The following is an 18,317-nucleotide window of genomic DNA, read 5'->3' on the forward strand; positions in this document are numbered from 1 at the left end:
ACACCTTTTATCTACCTCATGTTTGAGATGATGACTCAGTACACTCAGATGTAGATACAGAGGTAAAGAGAGAGGTATACGCGGGTTAACCTTAATGAAAGTGCGTATAGACGTGAGTTAGCGGAACAAAAGGTGCGTACATGTACACATGCAAGTTCACAGAAGGAAAGGCGCGTACAGGTTGGAAACCATGGTTTTGGTTCGTGGTATTTGGTCCATGGTATTTTGGTATTAGTCCATGGTATTTGGTCCGAAGTGTCAACCCCAGGTAGTGGGTCCAAGGTATTGGTTCAACATGGTTTTGGACCATGGTATTGAGAGAAGCCTAAACCTATATAAGGAGAGGATCATTAGGCCAAGAAGGGAGAGTGGGCAAGTGATGAATATCTGATGAAGTGTGAGATCTAGATGCTAGTTATGGCTTGCTTGATATGGACCAAGGTTGCATTCATGTGGAGGATGATGAACGATGGAACGAGATCTTAAGGCTTGGAATGATTATCATTATATGGTTTGATTATGGATAGAATAGATCTATTGACGCATGTTTATTGTATGAATGTTATGATCTGGTATGACTGATGTCTGGAACAGCAGTAAAGTTATGAGTAAATATTTGCAGATCTGTACGCGAGTTGGATTTGGTAAAAGCGCATATGTACGCGGGTTTGGTTCATCATAGTAGCGTATGCATTATATTTGAAGTTCCAATTGGATCTGATTGTTATTGTAGAGTTCTATTGTCTTCTTTGTGTTCTGGTGACTGTGTTGTTGACAAGGTTTCAGTGTTTCAGTGATTCGGAGATTGATGATGCTAGTATTGATTGATTTTGTGCTTCAATGATATTGATGGGTCCAGTATGAAAATTGGATGAAACGTAGCCTTCAGATTATTGTGTTGTGCTTCAGGAGTATCCAGTGTGAAATTTGATGAAACGTGGTCCCTGGATGATCGTAGAGTTTAGTAGGCCGACGTCTACGTATTGGTAAACATATTGGCCAGTACAAGAGCCAGGGGGTTGTAGCTCCCTTCCAGGAGCAGCTAGAAAACGAGTGAAGGTTGGAGCCTTCAGTAGGTCGACGCCTACGTACTAGTAAATGGATCGGCTAGTACAAGAGCTAAGAAGGTTGTAGCCTTCTGCAGGTAGAAACCTGCGTACTGGTATAAGACTGCACCAGTACTATTGTAAAAAGAAGTTTCTTATTAAAGGAAGATAGAGACGAATTGCAGCAGGTGGTTTTCACTCACATTGGGTTTCCACCTTATATCATGGTGTTCATGTGTGCTTCTTATGTGTGATGATCTGTTCTGTTTTACTGCACCTGTTTACTGTTCATAATGCTCTGATGCATTCATTGAAGATGAACTAACTAAATCATAAGTTTACTGGATGTACGCTAGTTGCATTTAACACAGTTGCGTATATATGCGGATATCCTTAACTGAAGTAGCGTATATGAATCTGAGTATGAAAATGAAAAATTATGTGATTTGCTAATACTGATTCACCCCCCCCCTCTCAGTATTATTTCCAACAATTGGAATCAGAGCCGATCCTTTGGTAGAAGCTTGATCACTTGAAGGAGATCCGTAGAACAATGGGAAAGAAAGCGCGTCAAAAGAAGAAGACAACTCAAAGGAACAATGACAACCTACCGTTGAGTGGAAACAAGTGTTCAGATCCTGAATCACCTCAGATTGAAGATGGACAAGCAAATGAAGCATCAGATAAAATCATAGATCAACAAGATCTACCTAGCAAAAGGGAGAGTGCCCTTAAAGAAGAAATTATCAGCTTAAAAGCTCAGTTGGAATGTGCCTTAAGAGTTTGTCAAATGCTGCAAGAGCTGAATGAAGAACAAGAAAAGGAGATTCTCAAACTAAGGCAACAAATGGAAGAAGGAAGAAAGTCTGAGGAAATTTTGAAGAGGCAATGTCTGGAAAAGGAAGAACAACATCATGTTGAGGTAAATATCTTGAAAGGTAAATCAGAAGAAAAGGATAAACTATTACGATTTCAAGACAGTACTAAGATTTTGGATGATATTCTTAGTAGTCAAAGGTCGCCTGCTATCAAAACTGGTCTTGGTTTTCATGAATCTGTTGAAGGTGAATCTAGTTCACAAAGTAAGACAAGGAACTCTAATGAGAAATCTAAAATGATCAATAAGGAGATGAGAAGACAACCCCATCAAAGGAAAGAAATTCCTCAAAGAAAATCTTTAGCTCCTAACAGTGGAAGTAATAGATGATTATTTCCTCCGATGAATAATGTTGAATGTTATGTATGTCATAATCTTGGACATGTTGCAGCCAGATGCAGAAGTAGAATGGTTCAAGACCATCACACAGAAAGATCATCACATTCCAGGTACTTCAAGGGATATTGTTTTTCTTGCAATATGTTTGGTCACAAAGCTGTTGATTGCTACAGAAGGAATATGAAACATGTAAGATGTTATGCATGTAACAAGCTGGGACACATAGCAAAGGAATGCAGGAGAAGATTTTGGGCACCATACCAAAAGAAGAAAACATCATCACAGTTGAAGATATGGAAGAAAAAGGAAGTACAACCAAAAATATGTGGCATAGCAGTATACACAGACATGACAGACTCAGAGGAAGTTGAAAATGTGGAACCTCTGTGTTCTAAATCTCATACGCTTGTTTCATGAAGACAAGACGCGTATATACGCGAGTTAGATGCTACACAATCACGTATATGATGTTTTGAAGAAAAGCAGTAGTACAGAAGTCTGATATGGTTCAGTCATTGTTTGATGATGGCATGGCACAGGTTCAGGGGGAGCATATACTTAAATAATGCATTGTTGGCATTTTGATGAGAAGTCTTTGGTGATGATGCTTATTAACATATCTTGCTTGACCAAAAGAATGGATTGTAGGTTACAGGTCTAGATGCTAGATGCTTATAATGTAGATCATATGGTGTATGATAGTTTTTGATAACTATCATGGTCTTGTTTAGGTCCTTGGTCTTTGTGAGTCATATGATGTATTTTGTTACCCCATTATGCATGGGATGGATGATGTAATGAGTCATGTATAAACATTTGGTATATCCCCACTTGGTTGGGTGGATGAGTCAAAAATGGTGTATTTCCACTTGATTGGGAGATTGATGTATGTATAGAGTCATGTTATGCTTTTGCAGACCTTGCATGTGCTCAGGGGGAGCATGGACGGATTAGTACATCTTGGCATATACAAAGGGGGAGCTCAATCAGAAACTTCAGCATGTACACAAGGGGAGTATGGACAATAGAATGTATATCAAAGAAGAGAATATCTTGGTCTGCCCTTTGCCCTTGATGTCAAAAGGGGAGAGTGACTTGGTGTAGTGGTTGCCATCAAGTCCAAAGCGGGAGATTATTAGCATTATGATACAGGTGTTGTCCTTGATGGCCACTCACTCAGATGATAGATCATAGTGCAACAGGTAAAGAGAGAGGTATACGTGGGTTAACCTTGATGAAAGTGCGTATACACGCGAGTTAGCAGAACAAAAGGCGCGTACACGTACACATGCAGGTTCACAGAAGGAAAGGCGTGCACAGGTTGGAAACCATGGTTTTGGTCTGTGGTATTTGCTCCATGATATTTTGGTATTAGTCCATGGTATTTGGTCCGAAGTGTCAACCCCAGGTAGTGGGTCCAAGGTATTGGTTCAACATGGTTTTGGACCATGGTATTGAGAGAAGCCTAAACCTATATAAGGAGAGGATCATTAGGCCAAGAAGGGAGAGTGGGCAAGTGATGAATATCTGATGAAGTGTGAGATCCAGATGCTGGTTATGGCTTGCTTGATCTGGACCAAGGTTGCATTCATGTGGAGGATGATGAACGATGGAACGAGATCTTAAGGCTTGGAATGATTATCATTATATGGTTTGATTATGGATAGACTAGATCTATTGACACATGTTTATTGTATGAATGTTATGATCTGGGTATGACTGATGTCTGGAACAGCTGCAAAGTTATGAGTAAATATTTGCAGATCTATACGCGGGTTGGATTTGGTAAAAGCGCGTATGTATGCGGGTTTGGTTCATCATAGTAGTGTATGCATTATATTTGAAGTTGCAGTTGGATCTGATTGTTATTGTAGAGTTCTATTGTCTGCTCTGTGTTCTGGTGACTGTGTTGTTGACAGGGTTTCACGGTTTTAGTGATTCAAAGATTGATGATGCTATTATTGATTGATTTTGTGCTTCAATGATATTGATGGGTCCAGTATGAAAATTGGATGAAACGTGGCCTTCAAATTATTGTGTTGTGCTTCAGGAGTATCCAGTCTGAAAATTGATGAAACGTGTTCCCTGGATGATCGTAGAGTTCAGTAGGCCGGCGCCTATGTACTAGTAAACATATTGGCCAGTACAAGAGCCAGGGGCTTGTAGCTCCCTTCCAGGAGCAGCTGGAAAACGAGTGAAGGTTGGAGCCTTCAGTAGGCCGGCGCTTACGTACTAGTAAATGGATCGGTTAGTGCAAGAGCTAAGAAGGTTGTAGCCTTCTGCAGGTAGAAGCTTGCGTACTGGTATAAGATTGCACCAGTACTATTGTAAAAAGAAGTTTCTTATTAAAGGAAGATAGAGACGAATTGCAGTAGGTGGTTTTCACCCACATTGGGTTTCCACCTTATATCATGGTGTTCATGTGTGCTTCTTATGTGTTATGATCTGTTCTATTTTACTGCACCTGTTTACTGTTCATAATGGTCTGATGCATTCACTGAATATGAACTAACTAAATCATAATTTTACTAGATGTACGCTAGTTTCATTTAACACAGTTGCGTATATACGTGGATATCCTTAACTGAAGTAGCGTATATGAATCTGCGTATGAAAATGAAAAAGCATCTAATTTGCTAATACTGATTCACCCCCCCCTCTCAGTATTATTTCCAACATCAACTTCCCCTGTCATAAATCAGAGAACAATGCACTTAAGTGAGATATATGCACAAGACCACCCAGCTGCTAGAAATGGTCTTGTGGGGGATAATTCTGATCCATGGTGGACTAGCTCAGAGTTTATTGAGCCTCCTCTTTCCCTCACTGCCACTAAACCAATGCCATTCTGGCATTGTCATTTGGTTTAGTCTTCTGATCTGCAATCTTATGCTAAAGCTGTTGGGCATCCCTCTTGGGAGTCCACCATGGAGGAGGAGTATAACTCCCTTGTCGAGAACCAGACTTGGGATCTAGTCCCCCTTCCTTCAGGAAGGAAACTTGTCCGATGCAAATGGGTCTATAGGACCAAGAGTGCTGCAGATGGGCAAATCACCAGACGGAAAGCTAGGCTAGTAGCCAGGGGCTTCCAGCAAGTGCATGGCATTGATTATGATGAGACCTTTGCTCCAGTAGCAAAGATGGATTCCATATGCCTTACACTTGCCATTGTGGCTGCCCAGGGGTGGGAAGTACATCAAATGGATGTGAAGAATTCCTTTCTTCACGGAGACGTATCTGAGGAGATCTGCATGGACCAGCCACATGGTTTCATTCAAGATTCATCTTTGGTCTGCAGACGGAAGAAATCTCTCTACAGCCTTACGCAGGCCTCGAGAGCTTGGTATGCGAAGATGGATTATTTTCTCTTATCACAAATCTTTGAAAGATGTAAGTCTGATCCGAATGTTTACATGCTCAGGACACATGATTCTCTTCTTATCTTAGTTTTGTATGTGGATGATCTCCTGATCACCGGCAGCTCAGCTTCAACCATTGCTGCAGTCAAGAGGACCTTGCATGATAGGTTCTTGATGACAGACATGGGTCCATTACACTTCTTTCTTGGTCTTGATATTAGCCAGGATGCCATAGGCATCAAACTCTCTTACGCTAAGTATGCACGGGATCTCCACGAGACATTTCAGATGACTGACTGTAAGCTAGCACTGACTCCTTTTTTGTCTGGGGTCCGGCTTGAGGATGGAGGTGACACTCCATTAGTTGACAATACTCTCTACCGACAGCTAGTGGGGAACTTATTGTACCTCACCCACTCCAGACCAGATCTCTCATATGCAGTAGGGGTAGTTTCCAGATACATGCAGGAGCCGCATGAGCAACACTAGAATGCTGCCAAGCACATCCTCCAATATGTGCAGGGCACCCTCACCTTCGAGATTCATTATGCAGCAGGCACTGCATTGAATCTCCTTGGGTTCACATATTTTGATTGGGTGGGCGACAACATTGATTGCAAGTCCACATCCGGATATTCACTCAGTCTAGGTTCTGGCCCTATTTGTTGGTCGAGCAAGAAGCAGGCTGCTATTTCTCTCTCTTCAGTTGAGGCCGAGTACAGAGGAGTAGTCAACATCACCATTCAGGCTTTGTGGCTACAACACTTCCTCACTGAGTTGGGCATCCAGTTCCACCAACCCATTGTCATTTGGTGTGACAACCAAAGCACTCTCAAATTTTGCAAGGATCCAGTACAGCGACAACGGACGAAGCACATAGAGATCCATATGCACTACATCAGAGATTTAGTACATGATTGGGTCATTGATTTTCAGTTCTATCCTTCAGTAGAACAGACTGCAGACATCTTCACCAAGACATTCACTGAGCAGAAGTTTCACTCTCTTCGCGATCGTCTTGGAGTGAAGGACACAGTTGCTTAGCAACTGTCTTTTCTTCCACTTTTCTTTTGATTACATTGTATTTTGAGGGGGGGGGTTTCCCATGAGGTTTTCCCTATTTCCTCAATTTTAGTACAAGTAGCACTGTATTTTGGGTGACCTTTGGCCTTAGTTGCCAGGGCCCATTTTCTAGTTTTCCCAATAGTGCTGTTCAGGGGGGGTGTTAGAGATACTACACACCTAGGACCTTAATTACTGGCACATGTGGACAGTTAGTTAGAGCATGGGACTACATGCAAGATCCTTTCTGCATGATTTACTCCCTGATTTGATCTTCCTTTCACTCCGCAACTGGCTAGTTCTTTTGCATGATTTACTCCATGATTTGTTCCTCCTTTCACTCCACAACTAGCTAGTTCTCTCCGGAACTTGATGCTGGTTTTGAGTCCTCTCATTGATCACCACTATTGCGCATTACCTTGGGATCTTCACCCAGTGATGCTATATCATGAGCATTGTAACATATTTTCTATATCAATCATTCTTTATGTTCTTTCGATTCTTTTAGTGTTTTTGCTCTGCAAAGCTGTGTGTTCAACCTTTATTAGCTAGATTCATTTGTGCAGGTTTTCTAACACATTTACACATAGGAGAGAGAAATTAAAATTCAGTACCTTATCTCACTTTACCATGTTGATCCTAAAACTTTATTCATCCCACAAAAATGAAGTTACCGACACCTACAGCCGAGGAATTTGTGAAAGGCTCAACACGGGGCAAACCAATTTGCACCAACATTATGTGTTCTAGCGAGACATTCTTCTTGGCCTCTTTGAGGAAGGAACAACGGCACATTTATGGTCCACAAATGCAAGCATCCGCGGAGTAACATTGTCTCAAAGCCATAATATCTATCCCTTACGATTAAATAGATGAAAGAGATATTCAACTTCAGATCTCCTTGCGAAAATCACATTAATTTCTGCCTGAAGATGGGGCAAGAAGTAGCCCCTTCCAAATGTCAATGTCTATTGTCATGTTATTAATGTTTTCCAATGTAAAGATAATGTGCATGCTTTCATATCTTTGTCCCGTAAAATGTGGATATGGCATGATGGGTAGATAGTGTTTAACTTCAAACCTGCTTGCAAATCACGTTGGTGAAATGTAAATGGGACATATCGATATGGCATAATAATTATGGGTACATAGTTTTTAACTTGAAAGCTGCTCGCAAATGACTTTTATAATCCTTTCTGGGAAACGGGGAAGATGAAGCCCTTTCTAAATTTCTAATTTTATCATAAATATGCTTTTTAAAGTCAAGATACCATACATATTGACCTTGCATATTAATTAGGGGTAGAAAATTTGACTTCAAAGCTGCTTGCAAATCACGTTTATAAGCGGGAATGAGAAGCCCTTTCAAATTTTCTAATATTATCATAAATATGTTTTTTAAAGTCAAGATACGGTGCAGGTATTCAAATATTTGTTTGTTGAAAGTGGATAAAGTACATGCTCAAATCGTTTCCATATGAAAGAATAATATTTTGAACTTTAGTTGCTGAGATAACGTTTGAGCTGCTGAAATCCCTTTAAATCTTCAAAGTCCTTGTCCCACAGTATTTAAATCTGATTTGATATATGACAAAATGCGTTCAGCGCATCTAGAGGATTAATAGAACGGGACAAAGCCAGGCGAGCTTGGCAAATGATCGACATAAAGAATTTGACTAGTTAAATTCATTCATTGTTGTCTACTTTCTGACACGTCAACCTTTTCTTTAGTTGAAACAGGTCACAGTGGGAAAAAGAAAATAGAAAATTCAGGTGAATTCTGACAATGTTGGGGAAGTTTTTTAAAATTTAGATTACAGCTATCAAGGTTTAAGATTTAAAATTTTGGGTGTTTAGTATTTTTTTTTGATGATACCGAATCCATTATTATTATAAAAAATGAGTACTATTTTTTTGATTGTGCTGAATCTTTTAATACTATATAAATTATTTAAATATTTTGATAATTAATTTTTTACCAAGTTCTGGATAAAAATTCGACCTGCCGGGGAAATTGTGGCCTGTTAGCCTTTCTTCATTATACAGTATGACGCAATTTATTACATTATGACGTAAGGGAACTGCTGTTTTTCGAAATTGGCTGGTTTGGAGGAAAGAAGGATGGTGGTACCACTGACATGGACGAGGAAAGAGGGATGGTGGTGCCACTCACATGGATTTTCGGGTGTTTGGTTTTGACAGGTCGTTTTGAAATTTCAAAGCGAGAAGAAGCAATGGAAACATGCGTACTCACATTGTGGTTTAGGCATTCCAAAATTAATATTTGTCAAAACCCGTGTGCCCACATGGCGGTTTAGTCATTTAAAAATTAATATTTCTTTCGACCACAGGTATTGGTTTTGGTTCATAAATACTCCTCTAATATTTCCATAAGAGCAACTCTCATATAGAATTGTCTTTGGAGCTCTGAGAGGACGTTGGTAAGATTTAGTTTCTCTTTTACTGATATCAGTTATTGATACCGACAATATTGTATTGAAATCGCCATAATTATTGGAATTGAAATCCTGTGTGGATATGTATTACAGGATCAAATATCAGCATAGTTGCAAAAGAAGACGATGAGGAACTACAGGGCTTTACACGCCTTTACCCTTATTTGTGTTTTTTTATTTTTTTCTGTCGCTATCATCTCTACCAGCGGATATGATATAGATACAGACGATCTGCCAACGCCTGTGGATGGGCTCTCATGGACATTTTACAACGAGACTTGCCCAGACTTGGAGTCCATTGTTAACGCAACACTACAACAGGTGCTGGAGGCCGACATCACCCAAGCTGCAGGATTGTTGAGAGTTCATTTTCACGATTGTTTTGTGCAGGTAAGCAGATATTTAGCTTCGTTACTTAGCCGGGTGCTTGTGAGCCTTTGAGCCTGGAGATTTTAATTAGGTTTTGTCTCTTTTGTTTAGGTTATTTAGGTTATGAGCATTGCTTTTGTTTTAACAACGATATAGCGGATTCACTTAGTATACTAGATTTATTGGATCGCGCTTTTAAATTTAAAGTATGTTCTTCCTTTTAATGTTACCCAACTTATTTATATTTAAAGAATGATATAAAGTTTTCAATAAGTTTTTGATGAAATTTTTTTTTATTAGTTAAGATTTATACACCTGAGTATGAAACACCCTTATTATAATCTAAAGTGTATTTTGTATGTATATATCTTTACGTTTATTAAAAATATTATTAGATTATAGATATAAGAATTGAGGTTCGATTATGAATTTTGAGTGTGACTTAAAATTGTTTTTATTTGGTTAAGAGTTTATTTTTTTAAAAGATAAGGAAACATGTTAACAGTCCAAGGATACAGGTTAACAACCCAAGATCTAGAGCCATCTCGCAGGATTGAAATCCTATCCTCTTAAAAATCACCCGTCAATGATTCCAACTGGTGCAGTTTTCCTAAAATAACAATGATAAGTCACCCTTTTCCTGAAATAACAGTGATAAGTCACCCTACATTCATTCATAACAACCGCTAATAATTAATCCCAATTATCATAAGTTTTCCCATGATATCAAATTTATTTTAAGTTTGAATATATTTAGAAATTTTTCTTATTGTTATATTTTTAATAATCCCATATTTTAATATATTTAAATTAACTTATATTTTTAATATATATTTTATATACTATCAATTTTTTAATTAATAAAAAATTGATAAATAAAATTGCTTCAGCTTCTTCTATTTTAACTTCTCATTTTCATTGTTTGTAAAGAAGCATATTAATTGCCGAAAATCCTTAGGCAGGTTAATGGGAGGAAAGTCTAGTCGCTGATGATAAATTTTACCACTGTTTAAAAATAAATTATCCAATATATATTTTTTTTAAATTATAATAATAACATTTAAGATGCATATTTTTTTTTTAATCAAATTTGATAAGTATATTTTTATTGTATTTTTATTTTATTTATTTAACATATAATTAAAAAATATATGAAATTATGTATAATTAAATTAGTATTATCAAATTATATATTAAAATGTTTTGATTTATTTGAATAGTTATAAAAATGGTTCTTAATTTTTATTCAAATTTAATTATATTAAATATATGACAAAAATAATTCTTATTCTTAATTAATTTATTAAATTTATAATTAATATTTTGCTTAACCAAATTATTATAGATTACAAATCTTAAATGTGGAACAAATAATATCTTTAACTAATTTATTAAATTTATAATTTCTTTAATTATTATTATTTCGATTATGAATTTTAATTATTATTATTGTTTATTAGATTATAAATATATATATTTTTTTAATTATTAAGATATAAATTATAGATTTAAACTCTTTTATATATATATATATATATATATATATATATTCAATTTTTTTCAATATTTTATTAAATTTATACAAAATCTCAGTACATCTAAAATTTATTGTAAATATCTATACAAAGTTGTGTTAAATTTATACATGTTTATATTTATTGAATTTTTTTTATAAATGTTTATATCTATTGAAAAAATTACCTATATATGTTAAATTTATTGTAAATATCTATACAAAGTTATGCTAAATTTGTACAGGTTTAACTAGTCAACCATATACACTTAAAACCCTAATTATTCATTATAAATATCACCCCTCGACTAAAAAAAGAACAGTTTTATTGAGGCAAAAATATCAAGAACAGTTCCTTTGAGGCAAAAATATCGCGAAGGTTTAAAACATTCGTATACATAAAACCACGCAAGATATCTTAAAACCACCTTATATATTCTTCAACTTTCCCGTAGTTGTAAAACATCGAATCTGAATATGAATTCTGAATTACAATGGTTGATTGTTTGAATATTGCACCCCTTTACATGTTACAGTTTTCTAAATCCTATGAATCTAATACTGTTGCTCTTTTCTGGACAGGGTTGCGATGCATCTCTGTTGCTGACAGGAACATCAAGCGATCCCGGTGAGCTGGAGGATACTCCAAACCTCACATTGAGAGCCAGCGCCATCGCCATAATCAACGAAATCAAGGCCGCTGTAGAAGCCAACTGCAGCGGTGTTGTATCGTGCGCGGATATTGTGACTTTGGCTGCTCGTGATTCCGTCGCTACGGTTTGTACTACGCTACTTTTGTGGCATTTTAATTTATGGATCTGCTGTTTCTGATGGAAAATTGCAATTCGATTGATACAAATTGTCATTTTGAAGGCCGGAGGTCCTGATTATCCAGTACCGCTTGGGCGCAGAGATAGCCTAGACTACGCCAATTCAACGGTCGTTGGTAACAATTTGCCAAGTCCACTTTCAAACTTAACGACGCTGCAGACCATTTTTGATTCCAAGGGATTCAATTTGACAGATTTGGTAGCCCTTTCAGGTTTGATACTTCGACTCTTTAGTTTTTATTCTAGTGATACTTGATTTATGTAGATTGCAGAGTTTGTAAATATTTCTGAATCTGACTATCAAGAGAAATAAAACGACTAACTTGACTTATGACAAATTCTGAAATATGCAGTAAACACAAGAATGCCCATACAATTACATCCTATATCCTTACTCAACACAAGAATGCCCATACAATTGTATCCTATATCCTTACTCAACACAAGAATGCCCATACAATTGTATCCTATATCCTTACTCAACACCAGAATGCCCATCCAATTACATCATATATCCTATGTCCTATATCCTTACTCAGATTGCGGATTTCCAATATCCCTCTAATGACAGACGTAGTAAAAAAGTTAGGGCATCCTTCATTGAGTTTACAAATATCATAGAATCTAAACTTATGGCAAGTAATAAGGTTCAACGATTGACTCTTGTTCATCTGATTGTGGAACATACACCATATAGCTTCAAAATTATGACGATGCATGTTATTGCTCGACAATTTCAATCCTATGCTGGGTACCTTAGTCAGAGAAGATTTTAGAATGTTCATTAAATCTGTAATTGAGAAGAGAAGATGAATCAGTTGATTTATGTGTTATAATTATTTTTACAATGAGTTTGGTCGTTGAATATATGTATATTTTTTTCCAAAATTATAATTTATTTTTTTTTAAATTTATTTATTAAGCAAGTCTTAGAAGCACATTTGGTTGAGGATGTCAAACATGCTAAAATCTAGTCAGCTTAGGATTGGTGTGGATCAGCTTAGGACTGGTGTGGGCCAATGAGGGTGACTTAGAGGGTAAGGTTGAGATCCGCTATTGCACTACACATGCCAAAATCCAGTCAGCTTAGGGTTGCTGTGGCCTAGTCAGGGTGACTTAGAAGGCAGGGATGTTGCACTACATGTGCTAAAATCCAGTCAACTTAGCATTGTGGCCTAGTCAGGGTCACTGAAAAGACCCCTAGGTCACAATTTCTCAAACCACAGTTCAACGGAAAAACAATATCAACTTAACAAACAAACAAAAAATTATTTATTAAACTCAATGTGATAGACCTTGAAGATGAATTTTTTCTCAATATAATGGACCTGGAAGGTGAATTTCAAAAATAAAAAGTGAGATTATTATGGTTACTTAATAAGATGAAATGTTTCAGGTGGGCACACAATTGGTCTTGGTCACTGCACCTCCTTCGACAACCGATTATATAACCTCACCACAGGAGACACAATTGTGGATCCAACTTTAAACACCACTTTTGCAAGCACTCTTTATTCAATATGTCCAGTGGTTAATGACACGGTCAACTCGACAAACTTGGATCTCATTACTCCAAATGTTTTCGACAACAATTATTACGTCGACGTGCAGAACGGCGAAGCACTTTTCACCTCCGACGCGAGTCTGTACACGGATTCCACCGATTCTGAAGACATTGTGAACAGTTTTGCAACTAACCAGACCCTGTTCTTCCAGAACTTCATTCTGGGAATGCTTAAAATGGGGCAGCTCGACGTTTTAACGGGAACCGAGGGAGAGATCCGTACCAACTGCTCCGTTGTCAATAATGCTTCTTCATACTATCAACAAATTATCGAGCCCATCGTTGGTCCAGGGGAGCGGTCTTCGTCTTCACAGTTCACATAAAACTTTACTTGGTAGCTTTGCAATAAAGGATCATGATGTCTTCGTCTTCACAGTTCACATAAAACTCTAGTTGGTAGCTTGCAATAAAGGATCATGATGTTCATGGCCTTCAGATAGAAATTTAGGTATATTCATCTTTAAACAAAGTTCTGTCATGTGTGTCTTAATTTTTTATAAGACTGCTATTCACTATTAGGAAAATTATGTATTGAAATGTTTATGTATTGAAATGTTAGGAAATTTATGTATTGAAATGTTTTAATATATTGCTCGTTTTCTTTCAATACACTTTATATATTATAATTATTATAATTATCCATTTATATGAAGTAAATTATTTTATAATAGAAAATGAGCGTTTGTAAGTTAATTTTATTTTCTTAATGAGAAAAATAAAATTCCTATGTGATATCATTTTTCGTTTAGAAATTTTGTAAAAGGCACTTTATATATTGTAAAAGGGGCTTTATATATTATAATCATCAATATCTATCCAGCAAAATGTGAATGTTTATGGTGAGTTTATTTTAGTTTTTAATAATTTTTAATGAATTATAATATTTTTATTTTTATTTACATTTAATCTATAGATAATTAATTTTGAAATAATTTAATAATGAATATCAACAATATAATAAAGTATACACTTATTATATGGCATGGAAGTATGAATTTATATTTGATATATTTTTATTAGAGAAAGTATCAATGGAATAAGATGTAAATGTTTGTGGTAAGTTTATTTTAGTTTTTAATAAATTTTAGTAAATTATAATATTTTTATTTTTATTTGATTTATATAATTAATTTTGAAATAATTATTACATAACTTAATAATGAATATCAACAATATAATAAACTATAGACTTATTATATGGCATGGAAGTATGAATTTATATTTGATATATTTTTATTAGAGAAAGTATTAAATGATTTAATATGACAAGGAAGTATTAAATAAGACTATTTAATTGTGCAGTGCAGTATAGGGTATATCTGTAGGTGTAATGTACGTAAACAATTTTAAATGTGAGCTCAAAGTAATAAACAATAAGTTAAAAGTAATAAAAAAAATTGAAAGTAATATAAATGGGATGAGTGTAAAAATTTAAATGTTGGCTCAATTAATAACCACCCTAGATCCATCTTAACCTAGGATCTATGAAGCGCCATAAGGATCAAATCTCTTGAAGTGCAAACCTCTTTTTGGAGTGCAAAACTTGACGAAATGTTTTCCCCTCGAGAGATTTGATCCCTCTGGCCACTTGATAGACCCAAGGTTAAGATGGATCTAGGTTGGTTATATAATATTATATAATATCTATATTTTCACTCTCTCTATCTCATCCCCCAAGCATACACACACTCTCTCCATATATATCTATATCTTTGTCTCCCTCTTCATCTCCCTCTCTCTCTCTTCCCCTTCTCTCTCTCGCTCTCTCTTCCCTCCTACTCTCCTCTCTCCTTCACTCTCTCTTCATCTCTCCCTTGTCACTCCCTCTCTATCTCCACCTTTCTCCCTCTATGTCTTTCTTCACCGCTCCCGCTCCCCCCCTCCAACTCCATCTCTCACTCCTCTCATTAGGGCCCTCCCTCTCTTCCTTTCTCCGTCTCTATTTCTCTCCCACCTCCCTCCCTCTCTCCCTCTCATCAATCACTCACTGTCTGTTCCCTCCAATTATGTCACTATCTCCCTCCCTCTCTCCTTCTCTCTCCCCTCCATCTTTGTGTCTACCTCTCTCTCACTTCACCTTCTCTCCCTATATCTCTTTTATCACTCACTCTCTCTCTTTATCCACCTCTACCTCTCTATGTCTTTGTTCTTTACTCTCTCTCTCTCCCTCTCTCCTTCTCTGTCTGCCTTCCTCTCTCTCTCTCCCTCTATATCTCACCTCCCTCTCTCTCTCCCCCATTACTCTCTATCTCTCTCTTTCGCTCTCCCTCTTGAGTCATTATCTCCCTCCCTCTCTCACCCCCCTTTATCTCTCTCTTAAATTTGATCCCAATGTATTGTGTTTAAGAAAGTTTCTAAATTAAAAAAACTCAATTGGTTGTAAAATATTAAAGCTATATTTTGGATCAATCTTGTAAAAAAAATACAATATTGAATAATTTAAAAAATCACGCACTATCTTTCCTCTATTATTGTAGTCACTTTTCTTGCACTAACTGCTTGTATCCTTGGTTCAAATAGATCTATGCTATTTCTTAATAATATTATTTATATTATAGAAATTTCACAATATAAAAGTATTCTCATTTTTAGTTTTATTAAAACCTTTATTTAATTTCTATGGGAATATTTTTAGTAGTCGTGAGGATAAAGGGTTTAGATATATCTCAAAAGTAATTATAACTTTTTTTTCCTTTTAGATTTAATTAAGAAAATGTTAATCACAAAATCAAAATATAACAAATAGAATTCTAATATTTTTATTATTAAATTGAATTTGTTATATTTTTAGAGGGGATAGAGAAGGAGAGTGGGAGAGAGAGGGAGTAAAGAACAAAGACAGAGAGATATATGGGGGGAGAGAGAGAGAGAGAGAGAGAGAGAGTGTTATAGTTGGAGTGAAAAGAGAGAGGGCGAGTGATGGGGGGAGAGAGGTGGGAGAAAAAGAGAGACAAAGGAAGGAAAAGAGAGAGGATGCTAGAGAGAGAAAGAGAGAGAGAGAGAGAGGGACTTGGAGAGGTAGAGTGAGAGGGATGAAGAAAGAAATACAAGGAGAAAGGTGGAGAGAGAGAGAGGGAGTGAAAAGGGAGAGATGAGAGAGTGTGAGGGAGAGAGGATAGTGGGAGGGAGGAGAGATAGAGAGAGGGAGAGAACAAGAAGAGAGCGAGAGGAAGACAGAGTAGGAGAGAGATAAATAAATATGAAGAGAATGTGTATATGTTTACATATATGTTAATTATTTTATTTTCTTTAATTTGAAACTGAAAACTCTTTCATAATTACTAATGATGTATTAAAATAAAAATATTCTTTCCAAATCAAATCATGTTATCTGATTTATTTAACCATCAAAATTCTCCAAACCCTACGAAACCCAATTTTAATATAGCTCATGCATACAAATTAGCTTATATATACCAGGTAAACATCACCGCATGACGCACAATTGTAGATCCAACTTTAAAGTTTAAATATCACTTTTGCTCGTTAATGACACTGTCAACCAACAATCTTGGATCTCATAATTCCAAATGTGCTTTTCACCTCCGACGAGGGTCTGTACACGAATTCCACCGATTCTGAAGACATTGTGAACAGTTTTGCATCAAACCAGACCCCGTTTTTCCCAGAACTTCATTCTGGGAATGCTTAAAATGGGGCAGCTGGACGTTTTAGCGGGAACCGAGGGAGAGATGCGTACCGGCTGCTACGTTGCCAGTAACGCTTCTTCATACTACCAACAAATTATCGAGCCCATCGTTGGTCCAGAGGAGCCGTCTTCGCCTTCACACTTCACATAAAACTTCAGTTGGTAGCTTGGATGATGTTCATTGCCTTCGGATAGAAATTTAGATAGCGTCATGTTTAAATAAAGTTCTCTGATAGTCTTATCTTCACGCTCCACCCACAACTTCAGATTGTAATTCCGAATAAGGATGACATATATATTATGAAACCAAACATTCCGAAACCAAGCCTTTAATGCTAAGGGATTAATGTCAGTATTATATTTTGTTGAAAAAATACTAATAAACTAGATTTCTTGAAGGGATTATAAAAATATTATAAAAAATTATTTGGGAAAAGGCCAAATAAAATGACAAAAAAATTTATTAACCAAAAGATTTATTTGATACCTTGTTCGACTAAATTAAATGACCATTAGTTATCAAATATCAAATAAAACTTAATTTAAAAAACGACTAATACTAATATAATAATTCTATTAATTTAAAAAACAACTAATGCTAATATAATAATTTGATTACTAAACCATCACGAAAGTGGAAAATTATGTATTCAATTGCTATTCACTATCAGGAAAGTGGAAAATTATGTATTCAGTTTTTTTAATGTTTTAATATAACGCTCGTACTCTTTCTATACACAATTTATATATTATAATCATCCATATCTATCCAGTAGTTGATTTTATTATAATTATGAATATCTATCAAGTAGATTATTTTAAAATAGGAAATGAGTACCAACTTTTTATGGCTTCACGTTTCTGAGCCATTTTTAATTTTTTAATGGGAAAAGTAAAATTTCTGGTCACTTTAGAATTTTCTAAAAGGAGTATCTATCAATTTTTAATTTTTTAATGGGAAAAGTAAAATTTCTATTTGTGGTCATTCTTCCTTTAGAATTTTCTAAAAGGCACTTTATATATTATAATTATCAGTATCTATCAAATAAATTACTTTATAGTAAAAAATTAAATTATCACGTTTCTAATCCAATTTTAATTTTTTAATGGGAAAAGTAAAATTTCCTATGTATTGTCATTCTTCCTTTAGAATTTTGTAAAAAGAGCTTAATATATTGTAAGAAAATCTTTGGCAAAATCACATAACCAATCTTTTGTCGACGCGTTTCGAACCAACCAGTGTGGTTCATCGT

At 35.8% G+C, this 18,317-nt stretch overlaps 1 protein-coding gene and 1 pseudogene across 1 annotated transcript; both read left to right on the forward strand.

Annotated features, from left to right (window-relative positions):
* Positions 1–9,051: 9,051 nt before the first annotated feature.
* On the forward strand, positions 9,052–14,004 carry LOC149248529 (peroxidase 12-like). Its single transcript, XM_089456071.1, has 5 exons — positions 9,052–9,124; positions 9,233–9,529; positions 11,604–11,798; positions 11,895–12,063; positions 13,248–14,004. Exons 2-5 carry the CDS (start codon positions 9,266–9,268, stop codon positions 13,736–13,738), a joined length of 1,119 nt encoding a protein of 372 aa, XP_089312197.1. The 5' UTR covers positions 9,052–9,124; positions 9,233–9,265; the 3' UTR covers positions 13,739–14,004.
* Positions 14,005–16,926: 2,922 nt separating this feature from the next.
* On the forward strand, positions 16,927–17,215 carry LOC149248530 (peroxidase 54-like; annotated as a pseudogene).
* The last annotated feature ends 1,102 nt before the right edge of the window (positions 17,216–18,317 follow it).

This window comes from Pinus tabuliformis, chromosome 7 (genome assembly GCF_031772625.1).
Source record: "Pinus tabuliformis cultivar Carrire ecotype Pingquan chromosome 7, CPIR1, whole genome shotgun sequence".
NCBI classification, from domain to species: domain Eukaryota; kingdom Viridiplantae; phylum Streptophyta; class Pinopsida; order Pinales; family Pinaceae; genus Pinus; species Pinus tabuliformis.